General features: G+C 40.7%; 1 protein-coding gene across 2 annotated transcripts in view; it reads right to left on the bottom strand.

Moving 5' to 3' along the window:
- The window catches only part of Chrdl1 (chordin like 1), a 100,355-nt gene that overhangs the window by 29,496 nt on the left and 49,288 nt on the right, over window positions 1–21,571 (bottom strand). The window contains exons 5-6 of one of the 2 annotated variants that reach the window (XM_032890224.1): window positions 9,715–9,857; window positions 7,885–7,978 (exon numbers count right to left, since the gene is read on the bottom strand). In XM_032890224.1, the coding sequence (XP_032746115.1) occupies window positions 7,885–7,978; window positions 9,715–9,857 (237 nt within the window). Of the gene's footprint in view, window positions 1–7,884; window positions 7,979–9,714; window positions 9,861–21,571 lie in introns of both variants that reach the window. The other variant, XM_032890225.1, reaches the window with a different exon arrangement.

Here is a 21,571-nt window from a genome sequence, read left to right on the forward strand (position 1 = left end):
AGGAAAGGTTTGGAATAGTACCAAGCACATGGAAATTATCATGTGAGCAGTGTCTATTACCCTTCCTCCATTCCTTTCTCTCCACTCATTTTTCTTCCTTCTCCTCAAAATACAGCTGATACAGAGTGAGTGGGAAAACCAAGCTTTAGGGACTCCTACAAATATACAGGTATTTAACAGACGAGATTAAATCAACCAAGCAAGCAAAGCCTAGTAAGGAGATAATTTGGCTCTCACACAAGAAAAGGAACATTTTGTTTCTAAAACATCAGATGCCAAGGTTCTGGATATGAACACATATATGCGGATACATAACCATAGATACATGAGATAAAGGCAATATATGCATATACACCTACCTATACATATATATGAGACAGGGATGGCTCAAATTTTCTAATCATGCTTAGATTCCTTCATAGTTCTTAACCATTTGCTCATTTTGGTGACCAAGAGGTCAGACTGATTCCTATAAATGCTGGAGCCTAGGTTCATAGACACTATTCTAATGTGAGCAAAGGGTACATCCAATGGTGAGCTTCTGGACAGCTAGAGGATTTCTAAAAGTACTTTAAAAAAGAATGAGGCTAAAACATGACTTTAACCACCCATAAAGAAATAATTGCTATAGAATGCTGTGCTGGGAATTCTTCATTTTTATAACCACACTAACACAATCACAGAAAAAAGCTAAAAGTCTACAAAAGGATTGGGATGATATTGACCCTGACAGAATATCCCATATGGCCAATTAGAACATATGACTACTAATTTAAATTCTATAGGAAATTCAGTGGTATCCTATCCACTGTCCAAAGGAAGCAATAGCATAGAAATAAGATGCATGCCAAAAAGAAAGATAATGTCAGAAGAGTGGGTGTCCTAAGACAATTCACAATAATGTAGGGATGAATTGTCAGAAGAAAGAATGGAGAGAAAGCAAAAACAACCTAGAAAATTTTCATGGAAGGTAAAGGCTGTAGTTGGGATTTGGGGGTAGGGGAATGGCAGGCAACACTGGACAAACTCTAATAGGGTTGCATATTCCTGACCAGAAGTGATGTACCGTTAAAAGGTATCTCTGACAGTGGTCAGACCTTTGAATAACCCTGAGAACATGGTGTTTCAAGTGTAGATGAGAATACACCAAATTAAAAATTATTTTATTTCAGTACAAATTTTAAGATGGAATGCCTTTTAAAAACTGTACGAGTCCCCATTGTTAACTGTAGATGTGATATTTAATGGATGTTAACCTGCTCATTTTGGAAGGAGAAGTAGAAAGCTGTTAATGAAGAGGCATAAAGTTTTAGTACACAACATGAATTTTAACTTTAAAAACATTACAGTGCTGAAGTAGACCTTAGAGATGACGTGCACACACCAGGCAAATGCTGTACCACTGAGCTGAATCCCCAGCCCAGATTTTGCTGTTCAACTAATGTTTCCCATCAACAACATTTTCTTCTGGGTCAAATTAGTAATAACCCAGGACTTATTTGGGAGGCTCTGTGTTTGGATATACTGGTAGCATCTCAGCCTTTTCCTTCAGTTTTGTTTTGTTTTGAGACAGGGACTGACTATGTTGTATTTTTGGCTGTCTTGGAACTCAGAGTTCATAGATCAGGGTGGCCTCAAACTCTCAGAGACCAGCCTGTTTCTGCCTCTTGAGTGCTAGGACTAAAGGCATGTGCTACCATGCATGGCTTTCCTTCATTTCGAAAACTGAAAAAAAAAGAAAGAAAGAAAAGAAAGAAAGAAATTTTGGAGCAATGAGCTTGAGCTTGGAACGAGCGAGCTGTGAGTTTAACAACCTCTTCTGCTTCCAGATGAGACCTGAATTTGAAACTCCATCAAGAGATTTTTGTAATTGTGCCTGCCTTAGATTTTTTTTGAAACCCACCAGCAAGCTAGATGGCTAATACTATGCTAGGAAGAAGACGGTAAGAAAAGATGGTCCTTTACATACAGAAGTGTCCAAATCAGAAGCCAACGTACATGAAACAACGAAGAGCACAAGAGAATATTGGACTCTTTTAAACGCTAAACTCTTTTGCTACAGTTTAGACGTTGCTTGCCCCTGTCAGAGGTTATATACAAATTTAGTTCTGATGGCATTGGAAGGTGCGGTATTTGAGCGGTTACCATCTTTCTTTGGACACTTGATCTCTTGGAAGAGTAGAAAAAAGCAGCTCAGTTTCTCTGTACTCTTCCATGCGTCTGAAACGACCAGTTTTCTATTCTACTTTTTGCCATGGATGCAAAAGCATGTGGCCCACACCTAACAAACAGAGTAGCCCAATCTCAAATTTCAAACCTCTAGAATTCTTAAGATAAACCTCTTGACCTTAGAAGTGACCTCATCTCAGGTATTGCGTTGTATCAATACAACATAGACCATCATGTAGGGACCAGACTAAGATGTACAGTTAAAGAAGTCAGTATGCCTGATGTATTAGTCACAGCTATTAGAAGTGGTGTTTCATTAAGTTCCGATAACTGCTCAACAAGGGGTAGGGAGGGAGAATTGTAGGGAAAAGGGGCTCCAGGAGGAGGAGGACAAGAGAGCAAGAGAGGGGTGATAATGAACAAAATTTATTATATACATGTATAAAATTACCAGGTAATAAGTAAAAAGACTATTTAAAAACAAAATCAGTGGTTTCAGCTGTGCTCCTGAAAAAAAATGACTACATTATAATAGGTGAAAGGGAGGTGTCATTTGAAGCTTGTGGTGGGAAAAGTTGAAGAAGATATGCAAGAAAAAATGACACAGTCTGGGCTACAGGGTCTGGGTACGTGTTCATGTCAATGAAATGGGGATGAGTTGCAGGCAAAAGAAGGACCAGGTTGTTTTAAAGCCTTTACAAACATGCTTAGCTTTTCAAAGGGCTAGGTGCAGTGGTGCATGCCTATAATCCCAGCATTAGGGAAACTGAGGTAGGAGGATCACAAATGTGAGGAACATTCCATTTCAAGCTTAAAAACAAAACCAAAACAACAAGCAACCTTGTTCACTCACCTACCCAAACAAGTCACAGTGAATTAAGGTATAAGGGACCACATACGATGTAGAACAACAGGGCAGGGGTGGAGGGCAAGCATGGATGAGCATGCTAGTTTCATGGTAGCATCAGGAATTAAAAGATTCAGAGACTATGGGACTGTCCCTGGCTTTCTCCCTTACTTCAGATCCTTGCTTTCCTCACTGTGGACTGCACAAAGTGACCTGGAAATCACATGAGTTGATGGAAGGGAGTTCCTCCAGGGACTCCAGTCCTACTCTCTGGACCACATCCTCCATCCTTTCAGGTACTGACTTTTATAACTCCTGTCCTTAGTGGTATATAATATATGTTGTAAGTTACAGAATAAGAAGCAAACCAAACAAACAGAAATCAAAAAAGAATCCAATCATGTCTTGAGTCATGCTGACTCCAGAGCCCCAAAGTAGTAATTGCCTCACTAACTGTTGTGACACATTTACAGTACTGTGACAAGAATGTCTCCTGGTGCAAGACAGTAAAGGAGGATAAGGAACTTATATGGCACAAGGTGTAGGCAAATCCTCTTAAGAGGAAGTTGTACTACTCACCGTTCTCTGTAAGGTCTCAGTCTACTTACTTCACGACTGGATGGGACCTTCCCATCTCACCCTTCTCTCTCCATACTCAAAGCATCTTGGATGCAGATATCTGCATCCATTCCTTTACAAACATTGTCAAGTAACTACTATGCACCTTGCCCTATTTCAATGCTAGAGATAACATGGTGGAAAAAATAGGTTTTGAACTCGCTCTTAGGGCTTTTGCCTTTTTGGGGGAAAGATGAGAATTTAGCATATAATGATGTAAGTAAATAAGAAAAATATCCCAACAGTTTTTGTGGGGATTATTAATTTGGGACATTGGAATCTGAATGACGGGGCTCAATTTTTGATTCTGTCTCTTAGTCTCTCTTACTCTGGGGCAGATCACTTAGGGTCTCAGTGTCCACTTTATGGGTGTAGAACAGGAATGAAACCGGTTCCCACTACTGTGTTTTACAGAGCAAATGAGTTATTCCACATGTAATCACTTATATGCTGCCTGGTACAGTGTAAGTGTTACATATCCACACGATGTATAAAATACATGATTGCCTTTGAGAACTTCGGCAGCTTACCCCAAATTCTTCTCCCTTGTCCATAGTCCAAGTACACTGCCTTCTCTTTTGACTTGGCAACATAGGCAGGAGACGGGAAGCCGAAATGATAAATGGTGGGGGGAAAGCTGGGTGTGGGTTTAGTTTGAGGTCTGACTGCCCCATATATGGCAGTAGTACAATCTCTGAAGAGATGTTTTCTTCTGATAAAGTTTCCCTTATGGTTCTAGCGGCTGTTTTCACTATGCTTCCCGTCCAGATGAGGTTTGCTGAGGTGCCAGCAATGACACGCACCCTGCCAACACTCTCCTGACTGTCCCAGGCTCACAGACATGTCTAAACAACCTAGGCTGGGGCTGAGATTCAATCTGAGTCTGGGATTGCTGTCTGACCCAGGGAGAAAGGCGAGAATTAGTGTTTGGTGACAGTGCAGACAGGCTGTTCAATGGGGCCCTTTATATGAAGGTTTGCAAGTTCAGCACTCAAAAGGTTGTTGTTTTTTTCCTTCAGTATTTGGCCTGCAGTTAGGGTGGTCAGCATAAGGAAGAAGTGTCTGGGTTCCCTGCTGTGTGAGTAATATGCTTCTACAAGATACACCTTTGTACAAACATCATTTCAACAGAAAAAATAACTAGGTGCTTCAGAAATGGGGACTTCAAAGGCACTTCAAGCACATTATATACAACTGAAAGATGTAAAGAAATCGGAGGCACAGAAAAAACAATTTTTATAAAAGTGGGGGATTTAGTCTTTATAAAGAAAGATGAAAGAAAATGGTGCATTTAGGCTAGAGATGCCGAAGGAAGCATTTAATGAATTGTCAAGCATATGAAGGAACAATGCATGATCAGTAATAACGAGCTTTCATCTGCTGCTCCCGAGGACTCACTAAAAGGGAAAATTCAAATCATGACAAGAGAATTGAAGACAGTCAGTGCTAGGATCTGTTCCCACAAGAAGGACGGGAAATAAAGCTCCGTCTGTGGAGATTAAATAAATAAAAGGCAAATCTATCAAACACGAGAAGGCTCAGTTCTACTTAACTTCAGGATAATTGCCACTTCTTAAACAATCACTCTCTATGAAGTCTTATCCTAGCACTCTATGCCACCGTAGTTAATCTTTACAACCACTGTGGGTGGTGAATATCACATCCTTCATTGTCACAGCTGAGAGAGCCAAGGCTCTGGGTGGGTAAGTGTCTTGTCTAGCGGAATAGTGTAGATGGTGGTCCTAGAATGTCAAATCCATGTCCTTCTGTCTTGAGAGTCTGTTTGCCGCAGCATATAGCTTCTTTGATGTAATAACACTCTATTTCGCAATGTCCTTTCTTTTATTAGCTGTTCGACAGTTTCTATTTCTTGCATCCACCTTTTCCAATAAAATAATCTTGGCCTAAATACTGGATTAGAATGACCAGATGGTTATATTATCAACCTCATGCACATCTCTGGCATAATGGACTTTCATATTTTAGGCTATATCAAAATGAAATGGGGACAAAGGTCAAAAGACAGGAAAGGACATGATATCTCAATTTCTATTATTCTGACTCAAATGTAATAACAGCCCTGTGGCAATGCATATATAACATGCATGTTTCACACCTTGAGATAAAGGTAGGGAAAGATGTGTGACTTTACTGAAGCAAAAAATATAATTAGACTGTAAGTGATTCCACATTGACTTAGAAGGACTGGGAAAGTAGGCTGTTAAGAGGAATGAGTATAAGTTGATAGCAGAACAATCACTTGGCCAACAAATCAGATATTAAAGTTGATTATAATTATACCCATTTATCTCTGTTTCAGACTTTCAGAAAGCTCAATGTCATTGCATAATGCGGACAGCAAACAATCCCTGAGGGCTGGCCTCAGTGATCTTTGGAGTATTTTAACAAAATGCTGGTCCGCACACCATAATTTTACTGCAGAAACAATGATGGATCGGTTTAAATACCGACTCTTGAGTTCTACTCCAAGGTCATTGGGGGTGTGGTCCGGACATGAATCATCACAGTACTCATGAGATGGAAACAGTGAGAACCAGGGCAGAGGGCAAATGTACAAACTCAGGAGAATGCAGGAGTTGTGTTAGGAATACTGTAATGTATGATATATGTGAGGACAGAGGCTTTTAATACATGTAGAACATAGTTAAGGCCATCTTTTCCCAAGATTAAGATGGAAATAAGGTATGTGGTTCATCTATGTCCCTTCCACAAGGAAACCACACAAACTTTCCCTTTCATTGAGTGCTTCTTAACTCTGGTGACTCATTAGAGTTACCTTCTTCTCCAGATGTAGGATTAAGTCCACCATGACAATTCCAGTGTACAACCATGGTTGAAAGCCAACATGGTAGATATATATCACATCGTCTGCTTTTCATTATTAATTTCCTCAGACTAGGCAAGCCACTGCCCTAGACCCCTTCTTCCATTATTCCACTTAAATCCCCTGCAACCATTTTCCTTATTGAAGAGACTGTTAGGAGGGTCGATGGTGCTCAGGCAGCTAGAAAATAGCCATGCTGGGTTAAAAGTGAAGCATTCTGATCCCAAGGCTGTACGTGAGAACAACTTCTCTGCAGCATGATCCCAGAGCAAGCATTGTCCTTCCACGTTGGAAAGGTCACTCTACCAACCTTACAGGCCTCTCCGCCTATGTTATTGCCTCCCTTTACTATAACCTGGACAAAAGAGCCACTTAGTCCTTTTCAATGAAGCCATGCAGCACTCTTGCTTACAAGATTCCATGGTTTTGCAGGGCACTAAAACTTGCACGTCCTAACTTCTGTTCTTCTCCTCAGCCCCATGTCATCTCTTGCCAGTTTCAACCACAGTTACCTTATTCCAGCCACAGTGTTCCTCAGACTGTGGAATGAATGCTCCAAGCACTTCTTTTCCTGGGGCCTTAGAACTATTTTTTTTCAACGCTGTCTGGAATTCTTTTCTCCGGGCTCTTTGCATGAACGGCTCCTTGTCGTCTTTCGGGTTTGTGCTTCAAGATTCTCTATCCAGTGCCTTCCTCACAACTAAAGCTTAAATCTCTGAATTTTAAAATATTATATTCTTTTACTTATACTGTATATATGAAGATATTTGCTTGCTTATTTATTTATTTTTTCCTTCTTTGGTGAAATATGAGTTCTGAAAGGTTAAAGAACATATCTTTGCTATGGGTACATAGGTTGTGTCCTGATCAAGGGTATCACAACTGAAGGTATAGGGACTTTCTGGAAAATGACAATAGAGTGTCCTATGTATGGGGTTCCTTTTTATAATTCACGTAAATATAATAAACAGTTTAACAATATCTCACATGCATATATTTTACACATAACCTTAGGCGTGGTTTCATTTTAATTTTGCACATAGGAGTTGATTAATACACCTCATTGATTGTGTGAAGTTAAAGAAGAAAATATTAATATTGCTACTGGGAAGGACTAGAAAGGCCTGTTGGTAGATCTGGTAACTTGAGAAAAGGCAACAAAGGACAAGTTGAAGGTAATTAAGTGTGAGCCTAGGAGCCTAGAAAGAAAATGCAGTACCATTCTGTAAAGCCAAAAATAGACGCTAATGAAGAAAAGACTAGTTTGAGGTGATGATGAGTCCATTTGGAATTTGAGAGCATTTCTATAATCAAAGACTGAGAGATCAAACAGATATTTTGCTCTTTCCTAAACTCTGCTACTTAGGCTGGCAGGATTGAGATTCTTGGACTATAGGACACTTACCTCTGCATACTCGGCAGCAGGAATCTGGAACAGAGACTGGGAATGCACAGGTCAGTTTGGGGCAAGTCTTGAGACCACAATACACATTCCCCTCCTGCCAAGGAAAAGGAGAATTACTTCTAGGATGATCTGAGCTAAATATTTGTCAGGAATTACCTCAGTACTAGGGATATAGTGGGTACTCAGAACATGGCAATGCTCTTTCGCTTAGAGTTAGTTTTAGATTCGTCTTCCATTTTACTGTGCACTATTTCATTCCTCACTTCCTATTTCTTCAGGAAAGAGATGAACTCCCCAAAGAGTTCACAGTCTTTGTCAGGTGTCCTGACTCAAGGAAACAGTGCTCCTGGAGGAATGTCACCAGCCTCGAAAACCCTCACAATTTTGTTCCTCTAATTTTTACTATTTCCTTTGGTCCTTATCATAACTCAAGCTGGCGGTACAGAGTGGATAGAAATGAGGCTTTGTGCTATAGGCACTATTTAAAAAAAAATCAGTAGAGTCTTCTCTCAAAACCAAAAAGACAGGATATTTCTGTGGGGGATAAAATTACACAAGGTTATCTGAATTCCAGAGCTCAATTCCATGTTAAGTAAGGGAGAGAAGTCATTTTACTTCAGAGTTGTATCTGTTATTTAAATCATTTCAATTTCCTAAAATTCTACCTTTTAAATTTTATCCTGTAAATGTTGTGGTTTGTTCTTGGATACACATGCTCCTAAGGCCAGAAAGACTATTAGAGAAACAATATCACAGTAATATTCTCCCACATTACTGTGATAAGGTGTTTTCACTAAAAATCCCAACTGGAAGAGATTGTATCATTTCCCTTGATTATCCATTGTTGATTGTCGCTGCCAATTAGTAAAAATGTTTCTAAGTTCCTTCCAGTTTAATTTTTTTATTTATCTTTCTGCTGTCACTTTTGAAGCAAGTTCTTGCTACGTAGCTCAGCCTATTCTCAAACTTGGGGCAATCTTCTAGCCTTGCCCTCTAATACTTTATTTTCTTAAAAGCAAATTATTTTACTAATTCTTTAAGACTATCACACATGCATACAATGTGTTTTGATTACATCTGACCCTTACGTCTCCCCTAACTCCCCCCAATTCACCCCATTCCCAACCCCTCCGAATATCTTATCCTTTCTTTTAAGCCACTGAGTCCATTTGCACTATTCATATATACTCAGGGTCATAAGGGTACATCCATTGGGAGAATGAGTCACCTACTAGGATCCATGTCCTTAAAACTGATGCCCCCCTTCCCAGAATCCACTAGCTCTAAGAATCCATTGTTTGCCCTTCTTGTGCTTCATCCTACTGTATTTTATTGTTCAGGCTAACATTCGCTGTACTGAACAACTAGGAATGGTTATAGGTGTTAGATTTTATTCATAAAGTATGCGCAGTGACAGTGCATTGGAATCACTGTGATCAGACACTAACATAACTTTCTCATTGTAGAAAATTGGGAATGACTACCTAAAGCAATAGTAGTGTTATACCTATGACATCTCCAGGACTTCAATAGCTACAAGTCCTTCAGCTGAAGGGCTAGGTGGTATAAACACTTAGGAAAAGTGCATGGCGACTAAATCAAACAGCTCATCTTCACTCGTTTTAGCACTCTTATGGTTGTAAGCCAACTAACTTGGACATCTTTGACAGTTGTTCAAACTTGGACAAGCAGGGAGACTTACGGTTTCAAGCGAATGCATCTTCATTCAAACATTTTCTAGTGTCAGCTTCCGTGAAAACACAGATGCAGAGGTGGCTACTTCCCTATCGGGGTACAGAGTGGCAGGGGCATTGGGAGGCAGGGTCTTACCGAGCAGCTGCACTGACTGCACTGATTGGGCTGCCGGTTCTGAAAGAGCCCTTCAGCTATGAAGAGCTCTCCGTGTTGGTAGGTGGTCCCATTGTATTCGCAGGACTTGCTGGTCACCTTATTGTTCATCGGTGGTAAGGAGTCTTCTGGAACAGAGTGGAGGAGGAAAACAAACAAACAAGACACATCAAGTATTGGCATCACTGCAATAACTTTCCTAATTCTCGACAGCAGGTGGGGCTGTGCTACACAGACGGAGTTAAAACAACCCTTGCACCAGAGGTTAAAACAGCCACAGCAAAATCACAGCTGACCATCTGGCCTTTTTGAGAATTTATTGAGCACTTGCTATGTGCTGAACACTACCATAAGCACTAGAGAAATGAGGACAAGGCCCTGCCTTGATTGAACTTGGTCCAGCATGGATAAAATACTGACTTACCTAAAAGGAGTCCATACTACTAGTATTTAGTCTTCTCTTAGGCCTTCGGAAGAACCATCTATTGTCTGTTGGAACTGTTCTAGAAACAATATCTCTTGTAATGTTCTACATAGCTTATCATGCATTTGCTTTAACTTCTGCTGGTCTCTGTTGTTGTTACTTATTAATTCCTCCACCAAGACAGCCTTCTTCCTTTGATCTTTCCTACCCACTGAAGTTCTTGCCTATAAAGGTTCAACTCTCATCTCCTTTTCTCCCCAAGGTTGTACAAAGACTCCAGCCAGCGCTGTGGACCTCTCAAGGCATCTGATGTCTAAAGCACATAATCTGGAACTTGAATGCTTCTGGAGCGTGTGTCTGTACTCTATGGTCACATAGTAAACCATTACAAAGAGGCTGCAGATACATTATTGAGAGTGAGATTCATAACCACCTATGCCAGGCCATGTTAGGTTCTTATCTTCATTTTTCATTGTAGAGAAGCACATCATGAGATTGACTGATGTAACAAAACTAGTAAACAGCGAAAAGGAGACTCAAAACACACCGTGTCCTGAAACTAATTTTACTTTCTGACCACATATTTACACGTGTGTATATATTATTTTTTGAATACTGAATCTCTTTCATGTGTTTCTACTTGACAGAGTCTGGCATCAACTGTCAAGGAGCAGAAAATTAATTCATCCAGTGAGTTAACTTATAGAGAATGATCTCTGGAAAGTTTTCACTGGGTTTCCTTCAGTATATTCTATATTGCATGTGTATGTATACTCTTGATCTCTGTGTCTGCCTCTGACTCTCTGTCTCTCTTCGTCTCTGTCTCTGTCTTTCTGTCTCTCTCCTCATTTATACATGCACATACAGAGAATGTATAGCAAAATAGTAATGATTATTTTCCAAGGTCATTGATGTGTGGCAAGTATTTGCCACAGGATGGTGGAAAAGGTGAAATAACAGAAGCCGTGGGTTTCATTAGAGAGAGGCTTAGGGACTAGGGTGATTTTATCAGTAAAAAACGCAATGAATAAGAGTCCACTTTATGTGGATAAATTAATTTTACACATCACTATAACTGCTAAAAACAAACTGACATTCTCAAGATGCAGTAAAAATGATAAAGGCTAATAATAACAATACCTGTCATTATTATCATAATGTAAAAATAGTCAACATTCATTGAGTCCTAAGTGGACATTATGCACATGGTATTTTTTAATATTATGTCTGTTTATTGTAAAGATTCCCCTCGAGGTACAACAAATATACTTCTTTTTTACATTTATTTTTTTATTTTTGGTTCTTTTATTTATTTACACCTCAAATGTTGTCCCCCTTCCTGGTTTCCCTCTGCAACCCCCCCCAGCTTATCCCCCTCCCTCCTGCTTCTGTGAGGGTGCTTCCAACCACTCACCCACTCTCACTTCACTGCCCTAGCATTCCCCTACTCTAGGTCATCGAGCCTCCACAGGACCAAGGGGCTCCTCTCCTACAGCTGAAGCCATGGGCCCCTTCAGCACATGGTGTTTTTAAGTATATTATGTCATTGCTTTTCACCAATAACATTCTGATGTGTACGCAATCATGCCGATTTTATAGATGAGGAAATCAAGAATTAAGAAATTTAATGACTTGGGTTTGTAGCATAGTTCAGTGGTAGAGCACATGCCTTCATGTTTGATGTGCAGTACCACAACAAGTAATTTCTCTGTCCAAGGTCACCCAACCTGTGATTGGCGGCACCAGGATACTGACTGATAGTTGATTCTAAAATTCCTTCTTATCCACTATCAAGAAAAGTGCCAATCACTTAAAACCCATGGCAAGCAAAGGGTCATTTAATTAAACAAAACCACAAACGAACAAACCATGAAAGCTATGCTGTCTTATTACAATTCTGTGTCCTAAAATACCCGCAAAACTGAACTTTTTATCAACTTCAATATTTTGGCTAAAAACTGTTTTCTACCTTCCTGTATAAGTTGATCTAACCTTGATTTGTTCCTCCCTCCGATGTTTAATTACTTATCCATGACCCTTAGAGCATGTCAGGATAATTCCTGAATTTTGTCTAAAAACAAGAACTCTTTAAGAAAGATTTTATTTCATACTAATTGACTTTCTGTCTGTGCCATGACTCCCTGGCCCTGCCTATGTGTGCATACAAGCAGACAGCTGCAGCTGGCAGAAATGAGGAACTCTCTGGGGAAAGGACAGGAGCAGGGGCCATTTGCCCTGGGCTCTAATTATTCCACATCTCAGAATTTTGTGGTAAAGGAAACGTACAATGACATACAAAACAGTATTTGCCATGACTCTTACGGAAGCTGGCAGTTCTTTGGAACACACACACCACACACACACACACACACACACACACACACACACACACACACACACACACACACACACACACACCCTTTGGAAATATTTAGCCTCAAAAGAATGTAGATAAATTTCAACTGGTCCTCAATGGCATCAGTGGCAGGGATAAATTTCCCACTGGATGTATAACCAGAGTCTTCTTTGCAGTAGTCTTCTGAGTAATGCGGCACTGGCGCCTACTAATCTACTCAATAGAATATGGGGAGGCAGCAGCAGATAGGGGAGAAGGGAAATCAAATAAAACGAGAGAAAGTATAGTTAAGCTTCTACCAGTTATTACGCTACAAAACTATCTCAGTATCTATTTCCTCTTCTACCATTCTCACTGGTCTGGGGGAGAAAATTATGAAAATGAAGCCACAGATAACAACAAAAGATTTGACACATGTTACATAGCTGCTCAGTAGAGAGGAGACTCACAAGCAGTTTTTCTGCCTTCGAGTGTGCATTATTTTTGCAGACAGGTGCTAAAGCTTTAGAATAGTATCTATGAATCATCATGGCAGCACAGTATCAATTCCTTATAATGTTGCACAAGCAACTTTGCCTTGTTTGTGTCTTTCTATCTAAGAATGGGGCACATGTCTCAAATCTCCCCTTAAATCTTTATAGGGCCAATACAGCATGCTTCCCAACCACATAAGCAAGAAAAGCCACCCCAGTCTTTATCCTTTCCTTTCCCAGACTTTCTGAGGTGGCTGGGCTTTGAACCAACTATCCTTGGAACATATTCAGTGCTCCTAGCTGAAAACTGGCAGGAAATCAGTGTAAACCCAAGCTGGCTCCAGGACCCCTCAGGAGAATACTACAATAAAAGTATCCAGGCTGCATAGCTTCTAGTCTCTCTCTATGTCCCCTGTTTCTACTTAAATTCCCACAAAACACTATGAGAAGTAGTGGGAAAAAAGACCAGCATTGAGACATATTGTTACAAATGGACTAAAAAAGAAGCTGATTCCCTCTCCTTACATGAGGAATGACCTTATAAATGAACAGAACTCTATTTTCTGAGAGGCTTAGAGAAGACTTCCTTACCTTAAATATCTATTACTACTTTTACTGTTATTGAAGTCTAAAACACTGCTATGGGAGATTCATCCTGTTCGTAAATGGTTGTCACTTTGCAGTTAGATTTCGCAATCTAACAGACTTTCCTGGGGATCAAAACACCCCCTCCAGAAGGAGGTAAGCCTTAGGATGTTGTCACATGTCTGGGAAAGCTGATGCTTATAAAATTCTGAAAACCCCTGCCCTGCTTTACTAAAAGAGTAAACAGCTGGAGGAAGAGGTCCTAGCCAGATAGTGGCAGAAAAGGGATTCTTGGACTTGCTGCGTTGTATACAAGTTTTGCAGAAAGATCCAAGGATGTGGCTTTAGTGAGTGTTGTCACCCATGTTGCCTTTGTTTCTTATTGTTGATTTTTAATATATATTACCAATGCCTTTGAGTCATCTCTGCTCCCATAAGGAAATCCTCACCATACTCCTGTTGGTAACCTCAGTGAAAACTCATTGGTGGACCAAGTTAAACTATGGTGTAACTGTTACTGTGTTCTGTTGTAGGTTCCCTTTCTGAGGCGAATAGATATGTATGCATTGGATTTTCCTAGAAAGTCTCTTGTGCAATGACACTACTACTGATATCTTAGTGAGAATGGCTGTGTCATAGTGTTTTTTCTTTTATCCTTTGTTCTTCTCTTCAGAGTACCTGGAAAATATTACCAAAAACTCTATGGTACATTATTTTTTCCCCTGCCTGGTACCACCATTCTCTAAACTCGCTGGAAGCCAAATCCTTCATGCTAGTTTTTCTCTTCCCTATTCTCCTCACCGCCAGACTGCTGTTCTCTTGGGGGTGGCATATTCTTGGCTACCCAGAAAAGACAGCGTCGAGGTCAGGAGCCATGTAAATTCAGAGCGTCATGAGTACAAAGCTTATTAGGACTTCCAAGGACCAGGGGTTAATCACAGGAACCAGGACATCCTTTCTGCTGCCATTACTCTCGTCTCTACTCTATTTGTCAGAGATAAGCTTGAATACAACTTGTGCTTTTGTGATATTTCATGGATACAGCACCAGAACATAATCAGGCCACCTCAGTGGGCAAGATGTCAGGATGGAGAGGGAATCTGAAAATGGAAAGAATCAACAGAGAGATAATGAAAAAGAAGAAGGTATAAAATGAGTATGGATTCTATACTATATTTTATGCATTAGATAATACTTTAAAGAGTAGATATTCATATTCACTTCTATTCCTTAAGATAAGCTACACAAGAAAGCAATAATACTGTAAGAGCTGTACATCCTACAATGAAGACAAATGGGTGACAAAATGGGGCACTCCCAGACACAAGAAAGGTACATTGTGCCCTGGTGTCAGAGAGGAAGTGAAATAGTGTAACATATTAAAATAAATGGAGGCCAGCCAAGGATAGAGGGGGATTTAATCCTTTGCCACAGTTTTTTCCCCCATTGTCCTCAGTATCTGCCTTGGGAAATGGAGTCCAACTGATACACTGCTGAATTAAACAAAGAGACTGATGCAGGGAAGATATTCCTGCATGGAAAGTTTAAAGAGACTCTGTGTGCACACCTTCAGCAAGACAAGTGGCCTCTCAGCTCGCACCCCAGGCCCAACCCCCCAGTGGGGGTCCCAGGCCAGGAAATTCCTGGAGCAGATTCGGCAGATCACTCTTCAGCTAAACAGACAGACACAACACTCTGTCCCAAGCAAGAAGGTGCCGAGTGAGGGGAAACAGTCCTCTGCTGCTGCAGCTGGACAGGAGAGAGTGAAAGAGGGCGAAGAAAGCTCACACCCTGGGTAAATCCCACTTCTCCCCTCCTCATCCGGACTCCGTCTGCAGGTTGTCTTTCATCCCGTTCCTGTTCGTGCTTCAGCTGATGTCAGGCAGTAGCTGACCCTGCCTGATATGCCTTCTCGTCAGGCAGAAGGCTGGGAAGGTTGGGAGGAAGAGGTATTGTCAGACTGGGCACAGATTTGGGCTTCGGCGGCACCTTGGGTGTTCTGAGTTTGGTGTGGAGACTGGCTTGCTGAGCGATGAGGGTGCTGCGGCTTTGCCTTTCTGGGTTCTGTTTCTAAAACCTTCCCTTCCATAACTGTATATGTACATTTGGTGAGAGGAGCTGTTCTCTTACTTGCTTCTACATGGTAGGGTTTATACTGTGCACAAAAACCTTTTCCCCAAAAAGTGCTGGGGTGCAGTACACTATGCCAACAGTCCATTGACTATGGCTGCCTCCACTTTACTGATGGCATTACATCCGAAAAGGAGATTTGGGACTGAGTCTGTTCTAGACGGCTAGATAAGAGTTGAGAGCTTACTATGTCCCATTCAGGTTCTGTTAGATCAGCAAGGGCCCCTATGGCTTTCAGGTAGCAGTGATGACCTTGCAGGGCTACTCATCAACTGGCTTGTGGACAAGCACCCAAAGCCAAACCTGTCCAGATGGAGGAGCATCCCAGCATGACTGAGCCAGGGGCATGAAACATATCTCAAATGTGCTTCCCCTGAGGATATGCCATTGAGCTGAAGAATGCTCTACTTGTAGGCCCCTGCTCCTTTACTCTCCTTGCCAACTCCGCTCTGACTCATGCTAGAACCAAACACCCCCCCAGACTGCCCTTTGCTTTTTCATATCCTCCTTTGCCCTTAGGGGCTACTAAACTCATTCTGAGGTCTTGCAGTAACTCAAATGATCTGTCTCTTCCTAGTCCATAATGCTTGATATCAGGTATATGCGGGAGCATGCACACATGGTCTCTGTAGATGGAATTCAGGTCACTAGGCTTCATTGCTTGTGTTGCCGTGTGTGATCTCAAGGACTCTAACTGTATTATTTTCCAAATAACAAATAACTACAAAGGAAATAAAGCCCATGTCTTCTTTTTCTCCATCTCCTGATAACTTCAGCATGGAAAGAGGGAACAAACACGAAGGAACAAACGTGGTATATGCTTGAGTATTCAGACTCCATTTTAAATGCCATTAAGATGTAAACGTACACATCCAGGTGCCAAATGACTCTTCACATAAAGCTCAGATTAATGGGGTGAATCATGACTTCCAAGTGTGACTATGAAGTGAGTTACTGAAGTTTGAGTGGGTGAGAACGCATGTATCCTTCTGGGAAAATGGTCAAAGGGTTTTTGCCAGATTCACATTATTACGTGATGCAAAAGAGGAGCCCTCACTGCTGCAAAGAAAGCTTGGGTGCTTCAGAAGTACCTATCTCTTGACAGAACTTGCTCTACATTCTCTGCAGCCACAGTGATGCGTATGTGAGAGCAGCCTTGTGTGGGCTGAGGGCGTTTATTGATGAAGCCTCCTCATAGCATAGTCTACAGAGGGAACCTCAATATTCTTCCCTGCCCAGACTTCTTCCACTTTGCTCATCAGCTGCATTATCCAGCTCATGAACTAATTTAATCTCATTACCAAATCTCCTAGGGTTTCCTCCAAGAGGAAACTGGAAATCCTTTTTCTTTTGACACATGGTAAGGACCCAAGATGCAAACGGGACACAAATCTGTAGTGCCAAAACAAGGACTAAAAGTCAGGATCAAAAACAGGAGGGCTGGAGACGTCCCTCAGAAGCCCAGTCCAACAACTGAAGCAGTTTTAAATGACACAGATTTGTTTTCAGAGGCTAACTTTTCAATCTCAAATGGTCACATGCCCTCATAACATGGAGGCTAAAAGAAAACAAACAACAAAACCCTTCAAAATCATCATCATCAACAACAAAAACACCCGTCTACCATGGATGTGGCAGTTGTTTGTTAATGCTTTGCTGCTAAACTACGTGTTTCTATGGTTTCTAATTCTCCAGAGGTATCCTAACTGCCTTAGCAGTAGCAACGAAAATGTTAAACCTGCTCTGCATGATTTGTAATTGTTAATGACAGGTTTGTGGTAACATGTGTCACTCTCTGCCTTTCCCTTTCCCCCAAATAAATTCCCCAAATGAGTTCTACTATTACTCCGTTAGTTCTAATCCGTTGGGAACTGGGTTTTTCTTTCCTTTCTTTTTTTTGAAGGGCAATGCCCCTTTGAAATGGACAAATTAGTCACTACCCTCAAGCAGCACTTACAGAAACAATGTGAGGCATCTGGATGAGGCAGTGGGGAGTTTGGTCAGGCATTCCTTTGTATTGCCTACAGCAGCATTTCCCAAGTCTGTTCTACAGAGCACTACTAGTCCACAAGATGTTCTGTGAAAACAAGATTCTAGCCATTAAATAAAGTTGGGGAAAGATTTATAATGTAGGCGCCCCATGTCTCTCTCATCACGTTAAAGGATCTCAGAAGTCTCACAGTACAGAAACATGTATACTCACAACCGAGCATTTTTCTGGACTCATGTGCTCAAAGCACCAAGGAAAACCCTCTGGGGATCACATCTAACATCCAAACATTATGAGAATCTTGATATTTCTTATCTCTTGGATTATAGTAACTACTGAGTTTTTAAGGTCCATACTTCTCATCCTGGGTTACCCATTTCAGCTAAGACCTAGCATGTGCTTTTAGCAAGCCCTGTGTCTTTTCCCTTTCCTGACCTTTTTATTTCTACTACAAAGCCATCTAAAACAAGAGAAAAGGCCTCTCCCTATGAAATACTGTAGAGTGTTAATGATTGAAACCATGGTTTGGTCCTTGCAAGGATAGTGCGATGACATCAGACATCAGGCACCTGGAGATACTAAGATATCAAGGCCAGCAGTTTGCAGTTCTTGTGTATATGATGAGAAGCCAGTGAAGTGATTAAAGCAGGGAAGTGATCTAGTGAGATTTTGTAGTTTTGAGAAAGTGTTCTGAGATGACTGGAGGAGAGAAATTAAAGTTGGAAGCAGGACCTGTCTGAAGATGGTTGAAAGAGCTTATTGCTAGCCTACTACTTACTAAAGGAAGAAAAATTAGAGTTAGAATCCAGTAATTAATGGAAAAAATTATCCCCAAACACACATTTTGTTCTGTTTGGTAAACTGTAAGCATCCACCTTCAGAAAGTAGTCTGTCCCTAGAGGTCATTGGCAGAGGTTACAGAGAAAGAGATGGCAGGTAAGGGCAAAAGCTGCACGCTTCAGCCTGTTGGAACAAGGGGAACACTATTAAGAAAATCCTATGCCTTTCCTTCTAGACATAAAAAGAGGGGCTCACCTCCCTTGTGCTAGAAATATAAGCAGAAAGTCCGTAGTGGTGGCATGAGCCTTTGATCCCCGCAGAGGCAGGCAGATCTCTGTGGTTCAAAGCCAGCATGGTCTACAGAGCTAGTTCAAGGACAGTAAAGACTACACAAAGAAACCTTGTCTAAAACAACAACAACAGCAGCAGCAGCAGCTAATAGAAAAGAAAAGGGATCGTGGTTTTCTTGTTACAAAATTTCTTAAGGAGGAAAGCCAAAGTTAGAACTATAGGGAGAGTAATTTAGTAATTTAAGTAACAGTAGACAATATAGGGCAGGGGAAAGAATGGAGTTAGGAAATCTAGGTGCAAAAGAACTCCAGGATTGATTGCTGTGGATTGTGTCTTCTCTTTGGGAAACAGAGATGCAAAGGCTAAAACCAACCTACCAGCCAGCCAAACAAACAAAAAGATTAATGAAAATTTTCAGTTTGAAAGTGGGAGCTGTATTGGATGTAAGTTGCTCCTATACTGTAGTTTATCCTCAGGCCGAAAGGAAATTAACAGAAGAAAAGGTTGCTGCAGGAGTCAGATCTTAATCAAGCAAGCAGGCTGCATAGCTACCACTGGATTCACCAAGGCTAAAGTAGCAATAAGGTCTGAGTTTTATTTTCCATAAGTAATTCCTATGAGAAGAGCAAGGAGAAGAATTATCTGGTAAGAATGGGTTCAAATTCCTCACATCATACTATACTTGATTAAAAATCACTTCAAATAATGAGTTACTGTTGGGAGTTCAACATATGCAAATAGTGGAGGCACAGAACAGAGTTTAAAGGTTGGGATTCCAATAATTATCACAATCACATCAATGTTCGCAGTTAATATTTATAGATTAACGGTGGTGATTGGATAGGCTCTATGTTCAGGACTCAAATTTGATCTTCGTTAAGTCTGTTCTCCCTGTGTATATTCGCCCTCGCAGGTAGGTACTGGTATCATCTCTTGCCTAGATAAAACTAGGGATTGGTCAACTCAGAAATGAAAGCATGGGCCTGTGAGTCTGTGAGCTCTAAGGATAGAGGTTGTAATATCTCAAAGTTAAACCAGGATGAAATAACACTGTTGACTCTAATGGTTTTCGAAAGCTCTTTTCATTGTTTCCTCTGGAAAGAACACTACCATCTGGGGGTCCCAGGGAGACTAAGAAAGCAGATTTGGGTTGTAGATACATTGCATACATGCATGAAATTGTGAAAGAATAAAAAAAATCATCTTCTTAAAACTTGCAAAAGGAAGACACAGAGGAGTTCTGAAAGCAGGGCTGAGGACTAGAGATGTACCACAATTGGTACAGTACTCACCTAGCATAAACTAGGCCCCAGGTTTGATCTCCAGCACAGTGAATATTGGACATGAGGATACATATGTAATCCTAGCACTTGAAAAGGAAGAAGGATCAGAAGTTCAAAGTCATTTTCAGTTAAATAGTGAATTTGAGGTCAGCTTACATAATATTCTTTCTAGTATGTATATATGTATATGCATGTGTGTGTGCATAGCCATTTTTGTATATGGCATAGATGATGACTAATAGAATGAAGATGGGGGGCTGTGATATTGGTTGTACCTTGTTGAGAGAGGTACCACAAAAAATATTAATGAATAATACTTTATTGGATATTAGATCAGTATGACTCCCTCTACAGAACATGAACATGGCCTGCAGATGAGAAGCTCTTTGTTTCTAAGACCACAAACCCTCTCCTATCAAGTGGTATGGAGGTGGGCAGCCTTGGTGACACCTGAGAGCTAGGTAGAAAAGCAGAGCCTCACACCCCACTTTCTATACCTAGTGTCTACACTACTATATGATGACCAGTAATTCATGTGTAGGTTCAAGTTTGGGAAGTACTCCTTCAGGGCTTTGGTTTTAGAGCCCATCTCATGCAAGACATCAAAAATATCCTTCTCAAAGATTAGTGAGTATTGACACATTTCTTCAATCTAAGCTCTGGACATAACACATGGGATAATTTTTTCATACTGCCTCTCAATATTTCTCAGAAATCTAGGTGCAAGCATGCTTATCAGTAAGTTACTACTACCCAGAACCTTTGTCTCTAACTCCCATTTCTGGGAGACATGTGAAAATGCACTGAATTCCAGAGTAGGCTTCTGAGAGAGGTCTATATATCAGCTATAGAGCTATTAGCAAATGATGGCTTCTGAGAGAGGAAAAGTCATTTTCATTCAGGAATGTGGTCAATGGTAGGTTCCCTATGCTCACGTGGATCGTCCCACACCTATGTGGATATAGGCAGTACTAAGTGGATTCAGTGGATTATTAAAAGTAAAAATGAAGGAATATGACGGTGGAACATTGAAGTATTTGGGGGAGCCAGGGAGAATGAAAAAGAGTATATGGGTTGGGTATGATAAAGATAACACTGTATATATGTATGAAATCATGAAAGAATAAAATATTCTAAAAGGTGAAAATTTTCAAAAGTAAGTAAATATGAATCTTTTAGTACTAGAGCAATAGTTCTCAACTTCTACAAGATACCCACTGTTTCATGTGAAGGTTCAACTTGGAATAATATTTCCTGAGGGGATCTGTGGCAGTAACTGGAGATAGTTTTGATTGCCATAAATGGAGGATATGTTGCTCCCATTCAGTAGGCAGAAACCATGGAAAGTAATAAAGATTCTACAATGAAAAATGCCCAACATAATAAGGAATGCTCTGTCCTCAGAATGGATGAGCAAGCCTTGACTAAAATCAGTCATTGCCATGTTCATAACCTATCTTCAGATACTATATACAGAAGGGAAACATTCTTATTTTAATAGCTCTAGATAGGTACCAAAGCACTAGC

Source organism: Rattus rattus, chromosome X (genome assembly GCF_011064425.1).
Source record: "Rattus rattus isolate New Zealand chromosome X, Rrattus_CSIRO_v1, whole genome shotgun sequence".
NCBI classification, from domain to species: Eukaryota; Metazoa; Chordata; class Mammalia; order Rodentia; family Muridae; genus Rattus; species Rattus rattus.